Source organism: Phoenix dactylifera, chromosome 13 (genome assembly GCF_051530095.1).
Source record: "Phoenix dactylifera cultivar Ajwa chromosome 13, Ajwa_hap1_PhDact_Kaust_v1.1, whole genome shotgun sequence".
NCBI lineage: Eukaryota > Viridiplantae > Streptophyta > Magnoliopsida > Arecales > Arecaceae > Phoenix > Phoenix dactylifera.
Genome location: NC_143202.1, coordinates 2,902,592 through 2,921,302, shown reverse-complemented (window position 1 = coordinate 2,921,302; position 18,711 = coordinate 2,902,592). Strand labels below are relative to the sequence as shown.

At 39.1% G+C, this 18,711-nt stretch overlaps 2 protein-coding genes across 4 annotated transcripts in view; both read right to left on the bottom strand.

Moving 5' to 3' along the window:
* The window catches only part of LOC103697427 (vacuolar protein sorting-associated protein 60.2-like), a 35,353-nt gene extending 27,357 nt beyond the window's left edge, over positions 1–7,996 (bottom strand). Inside the window, exons 1-2 of the mRNA XM_039121167.3 lie at positions 7,571–7,996; positions 5,358–5,509 (exon numbers count right to left, since the gene is read on the bottom strand). Coding sequence (XP_038977095.1) covers positions 5,358–5,509; positions 7,571–7,639 — 221 coding nt within the window. The 5' untranslated portion in view covers positions 7,640–7,996. The remainder of the gene's footprint in view (positions 1–5,357; positions 5,510–7,570) is intronic.
* Positions 7,997–9,573: 1,577 nt separating this feature from the next.
* LOC103722951 (putative alpha-mannosidase At5g13980) lies at positions 9,574–16,191 on the bottom strand. Of its 3 annotated transcripts, none has more exons than XM_088709523.2 (14): positions 16,085–16,191; positions 15,691–15,759; positions 15,519–15,578; positions 15,322–15,393; positions 15,165–15,212; positions 14,891–15,010; positions 14,609–14,674; positions 14,261–14,373; positions 14,048–14,132; positions 13,437–13,547; positions 13,270–13,365; positions 10,220–10,267; positions 10,019–10,087; positions 9,574–9,949 (listed from the first exon to the last, which is right to left on the bottom strand). In XM_088709523.2, the coding sequence occupies exons 6-14, from the start codon at positions 14,945–14,947 to the stop codon at positions 9,731–9,733; spliced, it is 864 nt and encodes a 287-aa protein (XP_088565649.2). In that variant the 5' UTR covers positions 14,948–15,010; positions 15,165–15,212; positions 15,322–15,393; positions 15,519–15,578; positions 15,691–15,759; positions 16,085–16,191; the 3' UTR covers positions 9,574–9,730. The 3 variants fall into 3 exon arrangements, with proteins under 3 accessions (XP_088565649.2, XP_088565650.2, XP_088565651.2); XM_088709524.2 differs by having other exon boundaries at positions 15,195–15,212; XM_088709525.2 differs by lacking the exon at positions 16,085–16,191 and having other exon boundaries at positions 15,691–16,073.
* Positions 16,192–18,711: the final 2,520 nt, after the last annotated feature.

The window sequence follows — 18,711 nt, the reverse complement described above, 5'->3', positions numbered from 1 at the left end:
AGGAAAGAACGGGACGAAAGAAGGAAAAAAGTCAAGAAAGAATCGGTGGCGGACTCACGGTCGGTGGGGACCGAGCTCAGACCGACATTCACCAAAGTATCCTCGGAAATAAGGCGGGCCACCGGGGGGAGCTGGCCCTCGGCAACCAACCCCTTCAAGGCGGCCAAGCCATCGGACTCCTCCCTTGACAGTCTCGATAGGCCGATCGGAGACTTCATCGGGGTCTCCCAGGTCGCCCTGATTTCCCAAGAGGGATCTGCATCAACAAAAAAGAAGCGCTCCTTCCATTTGTGAATGGAGGTAGGAGCCTCCTTGACAAGGCCGCATCCTCGCCGCGCTGCGAAGCACCACCACCCTTTGTCCTGGGGGTGGCCGCTCAGGCTGTAGAACTCCCAAAAAACATTCAGGGTGGCGGGGATCTCGTGCATACGGCAGAGAACCTGGAAGACCGTCAGGGCCCGCCACGAGTTCGGCACCAGTTGCGTCGGTGCCACTCTTAAACCCCGTAGCACCTGCATGACCAAGTCCGAAGGGGGAAAGCGGAACCCGGCCTGGAGAATGCCCTCATTGATGGCGATCTTCCCTGGAGGAGGATGGGACATCCTCTCCTCAGGCCCCGGGAGCGTGGCGTTGCAGGCCTCGGGAAGGTGGTACCGAGCCACGAGTCTGTCTAAGTCTGTGGCGACCAGCTCCGACTTAATTTGGTCTGCCCTCACTTCGCCCATTCCTAATGGCCAATAAACCTACGGTCAGGACGGGGACAGGAAGGGGGGAAAGACCGGAGCGACTGGAGTACACTAGTATAAGAGGGGAAAGTATGGAGAGCCCTAAGCAGAAGAATGGGGAAAACTCACCGGAAAAGAGGTAAGAGCGGCTCCGAGAGCGCCAAAGGAGAAACGAGCGAACAGTCCGACGGCAGCAACAGCAGCGCAAAGGGGAAACTTGAAAATATCTGTAAAGAAGAAGACGGACGGGGAAAGGCCCCCGATTAAATAGGCGAAAAGGCAAGTGACGCCTCAATGACGCCAGAGGACGCCTGGCTGCCGAAGGGTCGCTCGCGCCCCAAAGGCGAATCGACACCATTAAGGAAGGATGTCCGCCGAAATCCTCAGACTACCGGGTCAGCAATAACCGCCATACGCCATAAAAAGGGCGGGGAGCTCGAAGCGCGCGCGCCTCTCCGAGGAACGGCGGCAATCCCGAAACATCACTCCCTTCACCTGTTCCCCTTCTGGTTCCAGGCTCGGAAGTGGGGGGCTACTGTTACGGGGGAAATAAGCCGCCATGCCCCACGTGACCGGCACGCGCGCCCAGGAAGACTACGGCTGCCCTTTGATCCAGCAATCCGACCCCGAGTCGGATATCCTCGGCTCCGCAGCCCGACCCCGAGTCGGCTGCCCTTTGATCCAGCAATCCGACCCCGAGTCGGATATCCTCGGCTCCGCAGCCCGACCCCGAGTCGGCTGCCCCTTGATCCAGCGCTCCGACCCCGAGTCGGAGATCTCTTGATAACGACAGGCTATTCCCCAGAGGCACGCCGCGGCCTCCTGCTCCACTACTCCCTGCAACGGCTGTATCTGATGCTGCTCCACGATCTCCTGCATCAGCCGTACAAAGCGGAGCCCCACTATGCCCTGACGTGGCCGTACCCGGTGCTGCTCCACGACGCCCTGTAACGGCCATGTCAGTGGCCACACTATCGTGCCCCACGATAACGAACCCCCCTGAGAGACCCCCCAGCCAGGTATATATGCGGCTGGGGGGAGAAAGGGGGGAGGTGAGCAATATCTCCCAGAGCACTCTCTTACTTGCGATTATCACCTCTCCTCCTCCTCCAATCTCCTCTGACTTGACTGTCGGAGGGCCATCACCACCCTGGTGGTGGTGCAAGGCTTGTTTGCAGGTTTCTTGGCGGAAGGTGGAGCGCAGCCAACACCAACCAAGATAACTCAGACGGAACCCCGTTCACACCGCAGTGCCAATCGTTCTCGGTTTGGACCACCAGCAACATCTAGTTTATCCCAAATTTCTTTAGCGGAGAGGCATGTGGATATTCTATTAAATTCACTTATATCTAGTGAGCAGTAAAATACATTAATTGCTTTAGCATTTAATTGTGCAAGTCTTCTATCACTCTCATTCCAATCCATTTCAGGCTTAGGAATGATTGTGCCCTTTATACTAACTGTGGGTGTGTGTAGCCCCCTAGTTACGATGTTCCACATGTCATAGTCTAGTGCTTGAATGAATATCCTCATCCTAGCTTTCCAATAAGTATAATTAGTGCCATTAAACAAGGGTGGTCTATTTGTGGATTATTCTCGCTAATAGAACATCCTACTTGGGTTGTCATGATCTTTGACTCTTGATCGTAAGATCAACAAATACTATGAGAGCACCTTGCTCTGATACCACTTGTTGCCCAAGGTGAAAGCCAAGAGGGGGGTGAATTGGTTTTTGTTAATTTTCGATTCCTTAATTATGTTAATTGATGAGTAAGTGATTTAGAACAATACACAATACAAACAACAAGAAGTATAGTGGTTTGGTGCTCTCCTATGCACCTACGTCCACTCCCCAAGCGACCCCTTGGGAATTCACTATAATCTCGCAGATTACAGTTAGATTGTTTTCCGGGCTCACAATCCAAAAACTTTTACACTTGGTTTTCCGGGATCACCAAAAACCTATGTTGGTTTTACGGGCTCACCAACAAACCTTCACCGTTGGTTTTACGGGTTCACCAACAAACCTACACCGTTGGTTTTACGAGCTCACCAACAAACCTTACAAGATTTTAAGAAGAAGAAGAAGGTTGAAACTCCTAGATGAGCAGATATAACAAATATAAGCTACAAAGAAGAGTTAGAATATAGTTATCGCTTTGATATGGTTCTTCTCTTCTTTGTCAAGGAATGCTTTACTCTTCAAGGGTTGGTGGAGCTCTTAATGCCTCTTTTGTCTGCTCAACCACTTCCTTTTAACTCTTGAATGAAGCACCTTGATGAAGAATACTAGGGCTTTTTCTTTCTTGAGTGAACTTTGATTTTCATGCACAAGATCACTTGTTCTGATGAATAGTGTCATTATAAATACTTTCCCACATGTTTAGGTTACTCCCCATTGGTTAGATTTGAAAAAATATCCATTACTAGCTGTTGGAAGGTCAAAAAGTACTTCTGCAGAACTAGCCGTTATGCTTCTGCCCGTGCTGGGGTCGACCCAAACTTTTCTGAGGTCGACTCAAACCACTGTTCATCAGACTTGGGATCGACTCAACTTCCAGTGGGGTCGACCCAACTTTCACTGGGGTCGACCCTCTCAGGAATCACAAAACCTTGTATTTCAGCTGTTTTTCACTGGGGTCGACTCAACTCTTTTTGGGGTCGACTCAAGCTACAGTGGGGTCGACTCAAGCATTCCTGGGATCGGCTCCATCTGGGGTCGGCTCAAGAAAAGTTGGGGTCGGCCCTCTCAGTAAATTCCAGAGACTTGTTTTCTTGAGGCTTGAAGCTGGGGTCGACTCAAGCATACTTAGGGTCGACTCCACTACTGTTCATCCGTGCCATTTTCGCAGAGGTGTGCCTGATGTGCCAGGGTCGACTCCATCTTTGTTGGGGTCGACTCATTCCACACTTTGCTGCATCTTAAGGTTAGACTCATCCATACAATCAATGAAATATACTTCAAGCAATTTTGAATGTATGCCATGGTAGTGCTACATACTCTTAATAATGAAAATTACTATTTTGCCCTTAAGAGTACGTTTCACTTGAAACTTTGCTGAATTAGAATTTAGAATTAACTATCCCTTTTCTATCACAAATTTTATCTCATTATTAATCATTGAAAGACATCTTGATCTCATTCTTCTAATGCATCGAGAGTGTCGAACTCAGTAATGATGTATCATGTTAACTTGTAGTACTTAATTAGATATTTTCTCAATGGTTGTATTAATCATCAAAATAACACTATCATCCTCCCATTTGAATATATCAATAGATGAAAGCATCAATAGATATTGAGCAGGTAAAATGAAGAAAGGCATTCTGTTCATACTGTATGATTGTTGAGTTATATAAGATGATTGAGATTAAAGAAAGAAATTTGGAAAGTTTAAAGAACCATAGGAGTGAAAGATTAAGGATTTACAATACAACCGCTCATAGTGGAAATCAGGGTTCTGGCATCTATAAATTCACATGAAACCTAACTAGCTTGAAGTTTAAATGGTATTTCTAACCCCACCTTCATAATTGTATCTACCCCAGGAACATGTAAGGATCAAAAATGTGTTTTAAGTTTAGGATGGATGGAAATTCTGGCTGATGAAGTATCACAGCTTGCTGCTAGAAAGAGTTTATTCTGGCCCATTGCCATCCACCAATACCTCAATACCAGGAAGATTTCAAACTATCAATACGCCAAAACCCAGTCATCAGACATTTGTCGGGAATTTTTGATATCAGCTTACATGAAAAAACTTTTGCAGTCTGCCTAGACGGTTTCAAAGATTCAACCAAAGTTTTAGAGAGTTTGGTTTATAGACCATATTACTGTGTAATTAGAAAAAGATAGTCATGAAAATTAGTTTAGATAAAAAAAGACAAATACAGGATAGCTAAAACAGTAACAAGTTCCTGGATAAGAAAATACCAATAACCCGACAAGCATCGAATATAGCTGCACTTTTTGGAGGGAAAAACTGATGCCATGGAAGGCTTACCAAATTTGCTGACTATGGCTTAAATGATCGAATAAATTATAACAGGTCAAACTTTGAGCCAATCAATTTCAGTCAATCCATGCACTGGTGCCAGTAAGCAAAGGATAGGAATTGTATCAACAACTCAGATGATGCAGGAGAAACTAGTATTTTGGTTTATCCAAAACAGATGCCAAAGCTAGGGTCCGTATGCCACAGCACATCAGTTGCTATTAGTAATAGAAAGTCAACTAAAAACTGGAAGGTTTACTCTTCAATAGTATGAATTATTATTGCACAATATTAAGATTGTTTTTTTCCAAATGAATGATTAGATTAGATTGTGAATAACCAATTCTTTGACATAATACAACAAAAGATAATTGCTGGAGAATCATAACTGGACTAATTGCCGAAACACTTTAACGATCAACAAAGAAGTAATTCATACCCAATAATCACATCATGCACATTGGTTGATCACAGGCATATGATATAAATATTTTGTTCCTATAACCATGAAGCATCCCAGTTATGAAATTTATAATCTCTCAGTATATAGTAGTTGCAAAGCTCACAATTTGATTTACTCATAGTGGTAAACAAGGCACTAGAAGAGGTGAAAAATGAGAACAAAAATATAACCTACATCCTCTTTTGCTTGAGAACCCTCATGGCACGGGCTTTAACAGCTTCTTGAGCAGGACCAGGTCGAGTCTTCTTAATCTGTTCTTTGTATCTAGCCAGTTCGGCATCAAGCTTTTTGATTTTTTCATCAGCTATTTCCCCTCTTTTATTTATCTGAAAATCACTTCTTCGTTAGTGAAGAATAAAAGGCAGTATAAGACCTAATCTCATTCTCCCAAGATAGAAAAAATGTTAAACTCAGAAGTGAAGCAGGATCACTATTTAATACAGAAAAAGGCAAAGATCACATTCATGAATAACTGAAGTTTCAAAAAATCGAAATTAACATGAATATGTGAAAGACCAACTGTCCCATCTAAAAGATATCTTAGGCAGAAAGAGATGACATGTTGTACACAAAAGCAGTGTCAAGCATATGCATGGGCGACTATTAGAGTTGCAAATGAGCTGAAATCATCATGAGCAGCTTAGGATTGGCTCGTAACTAGCTCGTTCAAACTCATTCAATCAGGAAATGAAGCAACTTCAAGCCACATGGTAAGTATAAACAAGCCAAGCCAGAAGAACCCCTGAATTGCAAAAAATAGCTAAAGTAAAGCACAGTTTCAGCTCAAGAATCAGCTTCAAGGGTTTAACAAGTTAAGCTTGTTTCTTCATACATGAGCTTTCCCCCAACCGTTGATTTGCTTAGAAAGGAAGAAGGGGGGAAGGAAGGGGGGGGGGGGGGGGGTGGGAAGAAGAAAATAAGCACACTTTAAGCTTTCAGCACAAGAATCAGCTCATTCAGGTGCCTAACAAGTTAGGCTTGCTAGGTCATTCGTAGCCAGTTGTGATCCAACCCATGGATTGCAACACACACAAATAAAAACAAAAAAAGGAAAAAGGAAACTAGAAGCAGCGTTTCAGCTCAAGAATCAGCTTGTTCAAGTGGTTAACAAGTTAAGCTTGGTCTTCCTATGTGAGCTAAGCTGAGCTAAGCTTCAGCTTGGGCAGACCTTTCATGTGTACTAAACACCACAAAACTTGGCTGTGCACATAGCTTGGGCAGATCTTTCATGTGTACCAAATGCCACAAAACTTGGCTGTGCTCATTTGCAGTCCTAGTGACAATAGATAGAAAAATTAAAATACATCTGTATATCAACTCACATAAAAAAATAAACAAAAACATAGCAATAACATATCCAAAAGTGTGAAGTAAAGGTTAACATGCTCTGAAAATGTGCAATAAAAGGCAAAAAAAACACATGAGTCCAAAAAGAAACTAAAGGGTGTATCCTCCATGAGAGAGCCATATACATGCAGAGAGGGGCTGGCCATTTGTATAGAATATCCCCACAGAAATATAAACAAGGATATCTGGATAGTCATCTGACAGGGTTTCATCATCATATTGGATAGCTGGATATAAATTTATAGTTGGCTATTAACAACCACAAATTTACCAACAGGGTCCAGAATGCAACCTCTATGTCAAACTAGAAAATAAACAACAATGGGTACTTAGTCAAGTCAAAAACTTTTAATAAAATAACTTTTTTCATCAAACCTTTTCTTGAATAAATAAACCCATTGTTAATTTGCAAGGAAATTAATCAGCAAATTTTGGAGTAAGCAATCGAAAAAAGAAGGGAGAAAAAAGAAAGAAAAGGAACAAAGAATACATCCATTTAGATATTAAGGCCACAACAGCAAAATAATCAATGAGACGGGTACTGGGTACATCGGGAGAAACATATAGTCGTGTAGAGCTTTGGAGATCCAAAAGTTTTTGCTCAGAAATCCTTTGCAGTTTTGGAGAGGCATCACATGGAAGCTCTCAACCCCCAATCATCCATCTTCCACATTAGGATTCATCACAGCAAAATACAAAACCCTCTTGCAATACCTTATTGTAAGAAGAAAACGAAAAAAATAATCAAAAAGAAACTTGATCTATTGAAGCCACTCCATCTTAACAAGAAAAAAACCCTAACTTTTGACGAGACATAGATCGACTCCAGCGCTAGCGAAAGCTATAGCCCATTGAAAGAATCGTAAATTCAGAATAATCCAAAGCAAGAAGTAAAGAAGATCAAAATTTCCGGCTTCTCACCTTTAGATCCAGCGCAGAATTCAAAACAACTACATAAAACACCCCAAAAGAATTCCATAAAAGGCTCTCTTTGATCCGAAAGAAATCAAAAAGAAGACGGGAATTGTCCGAATTAATACCTTATCAGTAGAATCCTCGATCGTCGGAGGGGGATCCTTCTTCTTCGAGGCACCGAAAACCCTCTTCATTTCGTCTCCTCGATGCTCCTATCTCCGATCGACTCCGACCTTATTCCTACCCTATCCCTCGCGTTCCGAGACGAAGATTCGAAGACCAAAAGACCGAAAGCTCACTGCCTAATTCCACCGGTCATTCTCCCGCTCCGTGCTTAGTATTTGATTTTTATCCTTCTCCAAGTCCACGGTTTAATAATATCTACTGGGGGAAACACAGTAGAACAGAATAGAGTAGCGGACGAATAGAATTAGAATTAAAAGAATAAAGTTGGAATAAGGAAACGGAAAGCCTTTGGCTCTCTTTGCAGAGGCTAAGCAACCGAATGTGGAAGGGTAGTTCAAGGCTCAAGCTAGAAGTCTCCAACTCCCGGTCTTCTAGTTTTGGGGAGTTGGAAGCACTTAAAAAATAAGCATAAGACATCTTGGACGCAACTGCGGATACGGTGATTTAAGATTCTTAGGCTTGTTATCTTCTGTCTGGGTTCAATTAATGGTTCTCTTTTCAAATTATTATGAGAATTGCAACTGAGATGTGGTTTACCATGTGGCATGGTAGAGAACATAAAGATAGTTGAGTGTAAAATTATAAAGCCAATAGAAATATGATCAAGGAACTATTTCTGTCACATAGCAAACATCCCATAGCCCATAGGGAGCCTTTCTTGTAAAAATGCTAATTCTTTCTAATTATGATATAAATGGATAATTTTCATACTTCGCTACTAGCACTTGCATACTTATAAAGGGTGTCAAAATAATAGGTGTTATAGGAGGCAAGTGTGTTCAACATTACAAGTAGCGTCAAGTAGTGTGATGTCTACTTGAATCATCATTTTTTTTCGGTTGTTATTTTGTTTTTTAAGCAGTATCTTTTAGACTACATTATGTTTGCAAATAAATCTCGATTATGTAGGGAGTAAGGGGATATTAAGATAAGCATAAGAATTTTATTCATTCTTATTTCTTAACCACTTAATTTTATCATGGTAAATCTGGTTATCCAACAATGAGCATGTCGTTGGAGTCATGGCGGAAATCAGACAATAGGACAGGGCGATCGCGTCCCTTCTACATGTGTCCGCCTATTGGCAAGTCGTAAAATAAAGCCACAAAAACCTAAACAGAAGACCATAATTATTTTTGGATAAAATGTTTTGCAGCCACAGACCCATATGCCTGGCAGCGTAGCGCAGGTGTTGGCCGCTGAGCTCTTCCATCTACGTACGGACGAAGAAGTGAAAAGATTTTTCTGGCATATTTATAGGCTAATAGGGCCATGGATTGAATGACCTTTTACGTGACTAATCACTCAAGCGGTATTCTGTGGATAGAGAGAAGAGCTCCAAAGCTAAGGAAGGATGAGCTTTCAAAATCATAAAAAAAAAAAAGAAGAAAGAAAGAAGGAGGAGCTCTCGTTCCTCCCGTTTCCATACTTCCGGTGCAAGCGTATGGACCCATTCCTCGACGTGGGAAACTAGGCAAGATGTCACCCTCAACCCTCAAATGTAGTTAGCATTGGAATAATTGAATAAGAATCGAAATAACTATATTTTTAAATATATATGATTTATGACTAAAATAGAAATTCAAATGAGATTTAAATATAAAAAAAAAAGTCAAAATTTCATTTTGAAAGATTAGAACATTTTTATTCTCCTCTTAAATTGAAATGGTAATAAAAATTTTCATTCAGATTTCAGAACCTCAATGTCAATAACTTAGAATGTATCTTGTAATAATAGTAAAGATAGAAAAAATTGAACTCTAAAACGAGAATAAATGGCTCTCATGCAAGCCATTTGGTTAGAAGAATCCACTTTCCATTCCAATTCGGAGGAGGGGGCGGGGATAACTTATTATACATAATCTCCTCCGTAACAAACGTTCATCATAAACAAGAAACTTGAACTGTTTTCACACATCAAATGGTCAATAGATAGCCAGAATTGATCAGCTTAAGAAATGAAAAGCCTTTCTCCAATAAAAATGATTGTCAACTTGACATTATTCATAACACCTTCAACTGTCACAACGTGGGAACGTTACGAAGATACGTTAAAGAGCATCGGTGATCAAGGTGAGCCAGTCACCATCAGTTCAAGGTTACACCATTTTGACGAAGAAAATATCATCAAAATTTATAAGAAATGTGCGGATCTCCATTGGACCCAACTCCACCACCAGCTTCGAAGGATCAACAGGACCTCCCTTCACCATGGTCCCCCAACCTATAGAGCCCTCGGCTTTCCATTTTAATCTCTTCTTCTCCATTGTAGCCCTCTCTTGATTAGCAGATAAGTTCATCTCTGTGATATTGCTGACCTAAATTTTTACAGGTACAAATTGTCAGAGTAGTTATGTTGAAAATACCAATTCAGCTGAAAATTTTACCTTCTTGTCAGGGAACATTTTCTTGAGGTCCACAGAGGCCATCGTTGAAAGATCTTTATCTTCTCCCACCTTGAAAACATAGGCAAAGAAATTAGATTAGGGAAAGATGGCAAAAAAAAGACTCTAAATTTCTTCCATCAAGGCTCCAATGAAAGTTGGCAAAAGATGCCGCATGATTTAACTATTATTTGGATATAAGACCTCATAAAGGTGAGCCAGCCGAAGGAGAACACTTCCATCTTCAAGCGCCTGACAATATATTTAGAGTAAGATAAAAGATGGTAAAGAAAACGTGCAACAGTGTGGATAAATATCACAATCCATCCAAGAATTAATTGAAACATGACAGGACCAGGTAACATATACATTCCTTGTGTTGAAGCTCATGACAAGACACCTGAATCTTAGCAAGCATGACCATGTGGATTGAGATGTACGTAGCTTGGTATATGAACTGACAAGTGAACTACATACAACTAAGTTTAGTATTATTCTAAATTTATAATATAATGTGTTACTAGGTGTATTTGAACCTGAGTAAAGACAGGCATTCCTTGCCATTGGGTCACTTACATCACGCAGCTCTTACTCCATACCCAAAAATAGTTCAGTGATGTTTCAACTCCACTCTCTGTCGACGATTAGAGATTTGGATTTCTGAAAGAGCCAGTCACTGGCTCTCATAAATCATTTCAAGCACATAGAAGCAATATTATCAGTTTACTTCCAGCAATGTGGACACAGATGTAGAGAGTGGTAGGTTTCATTCACCCAGAACATCAGACTTCAGTTTTACATACAAGATATCTATAGAGATAAATATACCTGATTATGTATAGAGGTTAGATTATTAGACAATATGATTCAAGACCTTAGCCATTGTGATGCCCGAATATCCACATTATAGAACTATATTTCTTTTTGGGTTTTTTTCCAAACATATCCTCCTAAATATTGAAATTTGCATAAATACCCTTCAAAAATTGATATTTGCATGTATACCTGACAAAACACTTATTTTGAATGTATACCCCTCTTTTTTCTTTTTTCTTGCACATATGCCCACACCATCTAACGCCGTTAAGTAATTAGCAATTTAAAATTAAAAATGACCAAAATACTTTTAATGGGTAGACATGCAAAAAGAAATATTTATAAAAGTATACATGCAAATAGCAACTTTGCAAGGGTATTCATGCAATTTCACATATTTAGAAGAGTCTACATGCAAAAAAAAAATTTAATTTTGTCTATTTTAATTTATTTTAACACACAAATTTTAATCTAATGCTTGCTCCTCAATATGTTCTGTAAAAATATTGCTCAAGAAAAAAATTGATTCGCCAATTAGATAATAAAAAGTAGAGTCGGCAGAACCGTCCCGAATCGGGCGATTCCGAGCCATCCCAGTGGTTGACCGGCACAGTTCTGGCAATGGAAATGAAGTTCGTTGCCGGGGGGGAGGGGGGAAGGAAAGAGAGAAAAAGAGAGTGAGCGAGGAAGGGAGAGGGAGAGGAAGAGAGAGGAAGGTGGAGGCCGGCGAGCTGCGCAGAGGACGCTCCTCCGGGCTCCATAGCTCCGCGGTCAGAAAATAGGATGAGTCCCCCGTTTCGTTCAAAACGGACCGCCTCCTGCCCAGGTTGCCGGCCTTTGCCGGCCCTTCACCAACCTCCCTCCCTCTCTCTCCCCCTTCTCTCTCTCTTTTCCTCTCCCTGCCTCCTCTACTATGTCGGTACAAGCCCGGCACAGCACAGGCCTGTACCGACACGTCCCACCAAGCAACTAGTATGGTGCCCGGAACCGGTTTCGCTGACATTGACAAAAAGAGTTATGAAAATTGTTTCACTAAATCCTAGAATTATTCTACTTTATTTTTCTTCATTTTTAACAGTCACTATATCTAATTTCATCGAAAAATAGCTTGTAATATTTATTGTTATAGATACATATATAAGGACATGCATTAGAATATAAAAAAGGATTAGAATCTCTTAAAGGCACACGATAGATTGCAATGATCAAGCTTCCTTGCTACTGTTGTGCTCATGGGTGGAAAAACACATCAATCATCCCCAACCAAAATCATTGAAAAGGACTTTAGAACCTTTTAGACTTATTAACAACCTCCGCAGCTAATCACATCAGTTGAATCACTATGTCAAAGGTATTCATACAAAAATAGTGTCTTGTGAAAGCATGCACATAAATATCGATTTGGGAGGGTATTCATACAAAAATCTAAGAATTTTTTTCAGTTGAATCACTATGTCAAAGGTATTCATACAAAAATAGTGTCTTGTGAGAGCATGCACATAAATATCGATTTGGGAGGGTATTCATACAAAAATCTAAGAATTTTTTTGCATGTATACCCTCCTAAATATGTGAAATTGCATGAATACCTTCCAAAATTGCTATTTGCATGTATAACTTATCAATATTTTTTTTATGCTTACCCATTAAAGGTATTTCCATCATTTCAATTTTAAATTACTAACTTTTTAACAGTGTTAAATGGTATGGGTGCATATGCAAAAAAAAAGGGGCATACATACAAAACAAGTATTTTATGAGGGTATACATGCAAATATCAATTTTGTAAGGGTATTCATACAAATTTCAATATTTAAGAGGATATATATGCAAAAAAAATCCTTTTTTTTTTTGGATAAAAAAACTAAAACCAAATGTTTGCCTTCATTTAAAAAACAATTTGCAGAAAACTGGTCAGCAACCAAGATAACCACAATCATTACTACCAAAATTCTATAAAGTCCAAAAGTAATGCAAGAGAACTATGTTAATTAAGAAAATAGAGGTCAGAAACCTCTGGTGGTTAGATGGATGTGAAATGCAAAAATAAATATTCAGCAATCTACTGGAGAAGTCTTCCCTCTTAAGGAAGACATATTTGCAAGGTAACCTCTAACCTCTGCTCGCAACGTGAATACGACAAACATCACCCATAAAAGTATATTATGCAGTTTGGTTATAATTTTGCTGGCATTCCTTGTTTGTTCGAATTCAACACAAATAAACATAAACCCTGTAAACTCCAGCTGCATAACTGCATCAACTACTATTATTGGCGTAGCGGTCCTTAGAGAGTAACAGACGAGCAAATTAAAATCAAAATTACATGACGAAAAGAACTTCAGATAAATTACTTATACGTGTGTTTCCTTGATTCAATTTATTAGTGCATTAACTATGGTGTTGGAAAGGTCCCATTTTGGAGAAGAGACAAAAACCTGGAGGGTGATCAAAGCAACATTATCTGGCAAGCTGTAGGAGGAATCCATTGCTGAGAATTTTGGGATGTGAGAGCTTGTCCAGTTACCTCCATCCTGGAAATGCAAATGCAAACCACACGTCAGAGTAACATTTTGGCAAGATTCATAACGAGGCAAAAATTTACCTGTTCTGAGAATGCTAGAAGAAGAGGAGAATATATCTCCCGGCCAAAGGACCGACGCCACTTAGCTCCCTCACCTAATGGATCAAATCTAAGGTAAAATTTTCCTTGAACCTGTTCAGAAGAAGGGAAAAAAATATTGAACTGCACAAGCACTGCCTCCAAAAATTTTTAACTTAGCAAAAATATCCCATTTAAGATCATAAATTCATGATGTGCTCATCCCATAATGACAAAGTTGCTAACACATACTGAACTGGTCAGAAAAAATAATTTGTTATGGCACAAATGTGCTCTCGAACCAGCAGTCATGTATACAATAATACAGTAATTTGCCCCTTTGAGAACCCATGCTCAAAGAAGCCTAATGTGTTTGCCATCCTTTTGAGCCTTTTTTCCCCCTTAAAACTGGCTGTTGTTGTAAAGAAAATTCATGGGTTCTAAGACTGCATGTGGAATAACTATGCTTGTCGTCACACCCATTAGCTCAAAAATAATTCAGCACAGCTAGGGTGAATCCCGGTGCGAAGGAGTTTTTTCTTTGAAGTAGAAAAGATAAACATGAATCCCAGTGCGAAGGAGTTTTTTCTTTGAAGTAGAAAAGATAAACATACTGTTAGTTCTTCACAATTATCATTGACACAAACTGTTTCATTAAGTGCCTCTGCAACACCTCGGCCATCATCATGAAGCAACCTCCTATACCATCAGAAGAAATAAAGCCAATAAAGTTCCAGATCAATGTCACATAAAAGAAGTAATTATGATATATACTGAAGGTAAAACCTCCATTGTATGAAATAATCAAAGTAGTCGGAGGAATGTACCTATGGAGCATCAACTCTATTTGTCCATCCAGTATGCTAGAACCCCCCACTGAACGGTCTACCAGAACTGAAGCTTCCATGCTATTATCCTCCATGTAAATTCCAAGATTAACCTGAAATAACATAATACATCTTAGTTGCATCTTTTTCTAGGAATTAGCTAACTCAGACGACTAAAGTGACTAAGTTAGGAAGTTCAATTAATGGGAATAGCGAAATATCTGATTTCTTACATGTATGCCAGCTAAGTTTTTAAAAGCATGACGGGCTTGGCAATTTTCTCCATGTGAACATGACCTACTTTCAGAGATGCATGTATGAAGTTTTCACTTACAATTGAAAACTTACAGGGTAATAATTTGCAGAAACAGTTTGGTTAACTTGTAATTCCCAGTCTGATCTATAATCTCGAATCTGCAAATGTTGTAACATATTATGCCATTAAAAGAAGGATCCTTATCATGCACATGCACAGTATAATCCCTGTCCCAGTGTCTAATAATTCAACCAAATATAAGCATTAATTACAAAGTACAATATAATGTAATGAACCTTAAGAGGCAACAGAAAAATTAACAAATAACTTCCATTTCTAGCTAACATACTCATGTAGGATTTAATGAAGCATACTCTTTTAATAAAATCACGCCCATTGGAATCTGTATAGAATGTCTTGTTGGTCATCATGGTTGTTGTAATCTGAGTGCTTATTTCTTTCCCAATTCCATCATCAATGGGTATAGGTCCTACCTACAGTAAGTAATAAATATCATTTCAAAAGCATTCAGGTTAATAAGCAACAGAAACAAAAAAACCCAAGCATGGAGACCTAATCATGTGCCAACTTCATGCAAGGAAAAGGATATTAGCATCATATACCAAATTTTTTAGAGAATGTGCTTACTATAAACTCAAACTCTGTATGCTCCTTTACCTTGTAAACTCTGGTAACCTGCACATCCAGTAACGATCATATGAACATGATGGGCATTCCAAGCTACAATGTCTTCATAGTAAATAGGGCACAAAAAAAAACTACTTTTTCTTTAAAATGAGATCACCTGATATATCCATGGATTGATACGTTGATGCACTTCGTCTAATATAGGTCCTTGCAGAATTGTCAAAGGCACCTTGATACAGCGGATAACATTAACAAAAGATGGCTTAATGAAAATGGAAAATTTCAATGCTTCTTTAGCAATCATCATAGGTCCTCTCTTCCAATAAATTAACTGTTTCAGAAAGCATTAGGTACCTGCCCTTCCGGCTTTAAAGGAAATGAACCATTTGGGCGAAATATGTATGCACCAGATGCCTCCAACAAGCAAAACAAACTATTAGATCTAGCTTATACACATTGGAGAACCTTAGTGCAAACTTCAGTAAATATAATCGCCGGGATCATGACCTAAAACAAGTGAATATACCTGAAGGTCACTGCCATTTTTGTCATAGCCAGCATAAAAACTGTATGACTGCTCAACATTTGCTTTCACCTTGGAGAAAGAAGTAGTTTAGACATAAACGATGTCTAGCACACCCCAGCTCCGCCATGTAGAAATAAAATAAAACAACATAAATAGTAATTTAAATAATAACAGTTCCCTAAGATAATTTCTCAAAAAATAGAAGACTAACAAGCTGCTAGACATAACTAGTGGTTTCACCATGTAGACTCTGATATTGGCAAATCTAGAAAAGCAATGTTCTACTATAGAATATATAGAGAGAATAGGCACCTACATATGAAGGAAGCAGTTTTCAAAAGAGAAATAAATCTTATAATTTACAACACTTAAAGATGCCTATTTAAAAGCATACCAAGTTTCTGCTATTAAAATAATGTGATAGTCTTCCCTCATCCAAATTATAGAGAAGCTTTAGATGCCCTTGCCCAATTTCTACACTGCTATTCTTACTTCCTTGTGATCAGTACAGTGAAGACATGGCAGCAACTGCAATGGCATTTATTTATCAGCAAATTAACCATTTCTTTCACTCCACAAATCCAGGTTAAAAATCATAACAAACAACAACCAAGTAAATAGACAAGTTCACCTGTCTGTTTTGCATTTGAAACAAAGTAAGTGTTGAAACCAAGAGGCGGTACAGATACTGGAAATGCAAGCCAAAATTTAGGTGTAACACCAGGGGATATGCCTAAGTATGCCTTGACATAGTGGTTTCTTATATCGACCGAAGTATTGGCCAAAGGTAAAAGCTGTGACTCAATTTCTCTTCCTAGAGAATCACGAACAACAATAGATTCGCTGATAACCTGCAGCAGGGTTGATGTAAATTTAGTTAACATTGAACTTAAAAAAAAAAATCACTGAAGAAAGAAAAGCAAGTAATTCCATAATCCCAACATAAATTTAATTTTATTTCACTAAGGAAAGAAACAAGCAAGTGGTTATGTCTCCACCTAAGAAGCATGGACTTGAATAGGAGATATGGGTATGACGCAATATCGAACACTGATACGGCAACTCTCGAAAAAGTAGGATACAATATGGCTAGGATACAACGATAAATATGTAATTTTTACATATATGCAAAAAGTATCCACAAAGCATAGTAAGCTATCAAAATAATATAGTTTGTACTTTATATGTTAGTATGTACTTTCATAAACTCATCACCTAATCATAGTCTAAATCCGTAGATCACAATCCAGACTCCATAGTTGAGTAGCAATATCATAAACTCCAAAATTAACCATTCATTGTCAAAAGATTAACATTCATAAAAAAGAAAGTAAAAAAGCTTTCCCTTTATTTTTAAGGTTATCTCAGAAGTATCCGAGTATATTTAGGAAGTTTCCAAAGTGTTTTTTTAATTTTAAAAAATAAGATACCAAAAGTCTGCTTGGCATTACTTTTATTTCTTATTTATTTTTTCAAAAACAAAATCACATAAACCGGGACAAAAAATATGTTTGATGCAATTATTTTTATTTTTTATTTTCAAAAAATATTTTATTATTTCTAAAAACTAAAAGTAAGAAATTTTTTATTTTCACTATTTTTTAAAAAAGAAATGCATGTTTTTACTACTAGCTTTGATACCACCTCCATCGCCACTACCATTGTCTCCACCATCACCACCTGCAACCCCCACCGCAACCACCATTCCCTACCATCTCCATCATTGCTACCATGGCTATCGCTGTCATTTTCACCACTACCATCACCACCACCACCACCGTCACAACCGTTGCTACCACCACCCTCACTACCTCCACCATACCATTGCCACCACGGTCTCTGTCACACCACATCATCAACACTAGTACAACCCTCCTTCACATCGCCGCCACATCACTAGCACCAATGCCGCCACCACCACCACCACTACGAACTCCACGTTTTCACCACCACTATCACCGCTTTGACCATCGTCATCATGTTTATATTTGTAAAAAAATGACTAACCAAATATATTTATATTTTTAGAAATTTAGAAATAGAAATAGAAATAAATTTCTATTTTCTATTTCTGAAAATAAGAAAATGAAAGTAACGCCGAATAGCACTTAAGCGTACATATTAGACATGTATTCTAAAAGCATATGACAAGTCTCAATATCTAATATATATTAGACACATACACGATATGTGATTTGAAGTATCTATGCTTCCTAGACTCCCAATAAATACAATCATCCATGCAAACATAATTGGGAGAAGAAAAAAAGAAAGCAGTTAGTGCCTTGAAAAGGAGTGTGCTTTGTTTCATTAGACTTAGTCTTCTTCTTTCTTTACCTATACCTAGACTCTATTCAAGAGCCCAAGAAGTGAAACCTTGGGCATTGCTCCATTGTTGATGTGCTTAAACTACTTAATTAACTAGGTTGGTCCCCATTATGATCAATTGAATATCTTAAATTGTTAAGGCAAACTCTATTCCTACTTCAAGGGTGGCGATTTATGCTTAATTAACTAGGTTGGTCCCCATTATGATCAATTGAATATCTTAAATTGTTAAGGCAAACTCTATTCCTACTTCAAGGGTGGCAATTTATGACCTGACCCGCGAACGACCCATTTTAAGCAGGTTTGGGTTGGACATAAACATGTTTCAATCATAAACGAGTCAACCCGTCTAGACCTGTTTATTAAATGTGTTGGGTTCAAGTTTAGACCTTTAACCTATTTAACCCATTTTAACCATTTAATAATTGGGTCGGGTCATTACCTGACCCATTTAACCTATTTAAAATCTATTTAACCTATTTGAAACCTGCTTAACCTATTTCTAACCCGCTTAACCTGTTTAACCTATTTAAATCTATTTAACCTATTTAACCCGACTTAACCTGTTTAATAAATGGGTTATGTGGGTCGGGTCGGGTTACATGTTTAATAAATAGGTCTAATTCAGATTTGAAATTTTAACCTGTTTAATAAATAGATCTGGTTTAGATTGGCGAATTTTTGACTAGACCG

Excerpts from the sequence above, each read along its gene's own strand:
- LOC103722951 (XM_088709523.2), bottom strand. The coding sequence starts at position 14,947 with ATGATGACCAACAAGACATTCTATACAGATTCCAATGGGCGTGATTTT. Across the intron at positions 14,675-14,890 it reads GGCGTGATTTTATTAAAAGA|ATTCGAGATTATAGATCAGA; the intron begins GTATGCTTCATT and ends CAACATTTGCAG. Across the intron at positions 13,366-13,436 it reads TTCTAGCATTCTCAGAACAG|GATGGAGGTAACTGGACAAG; the intron begins GTAAATTTTTGC and ends TTGCATTTCCAG.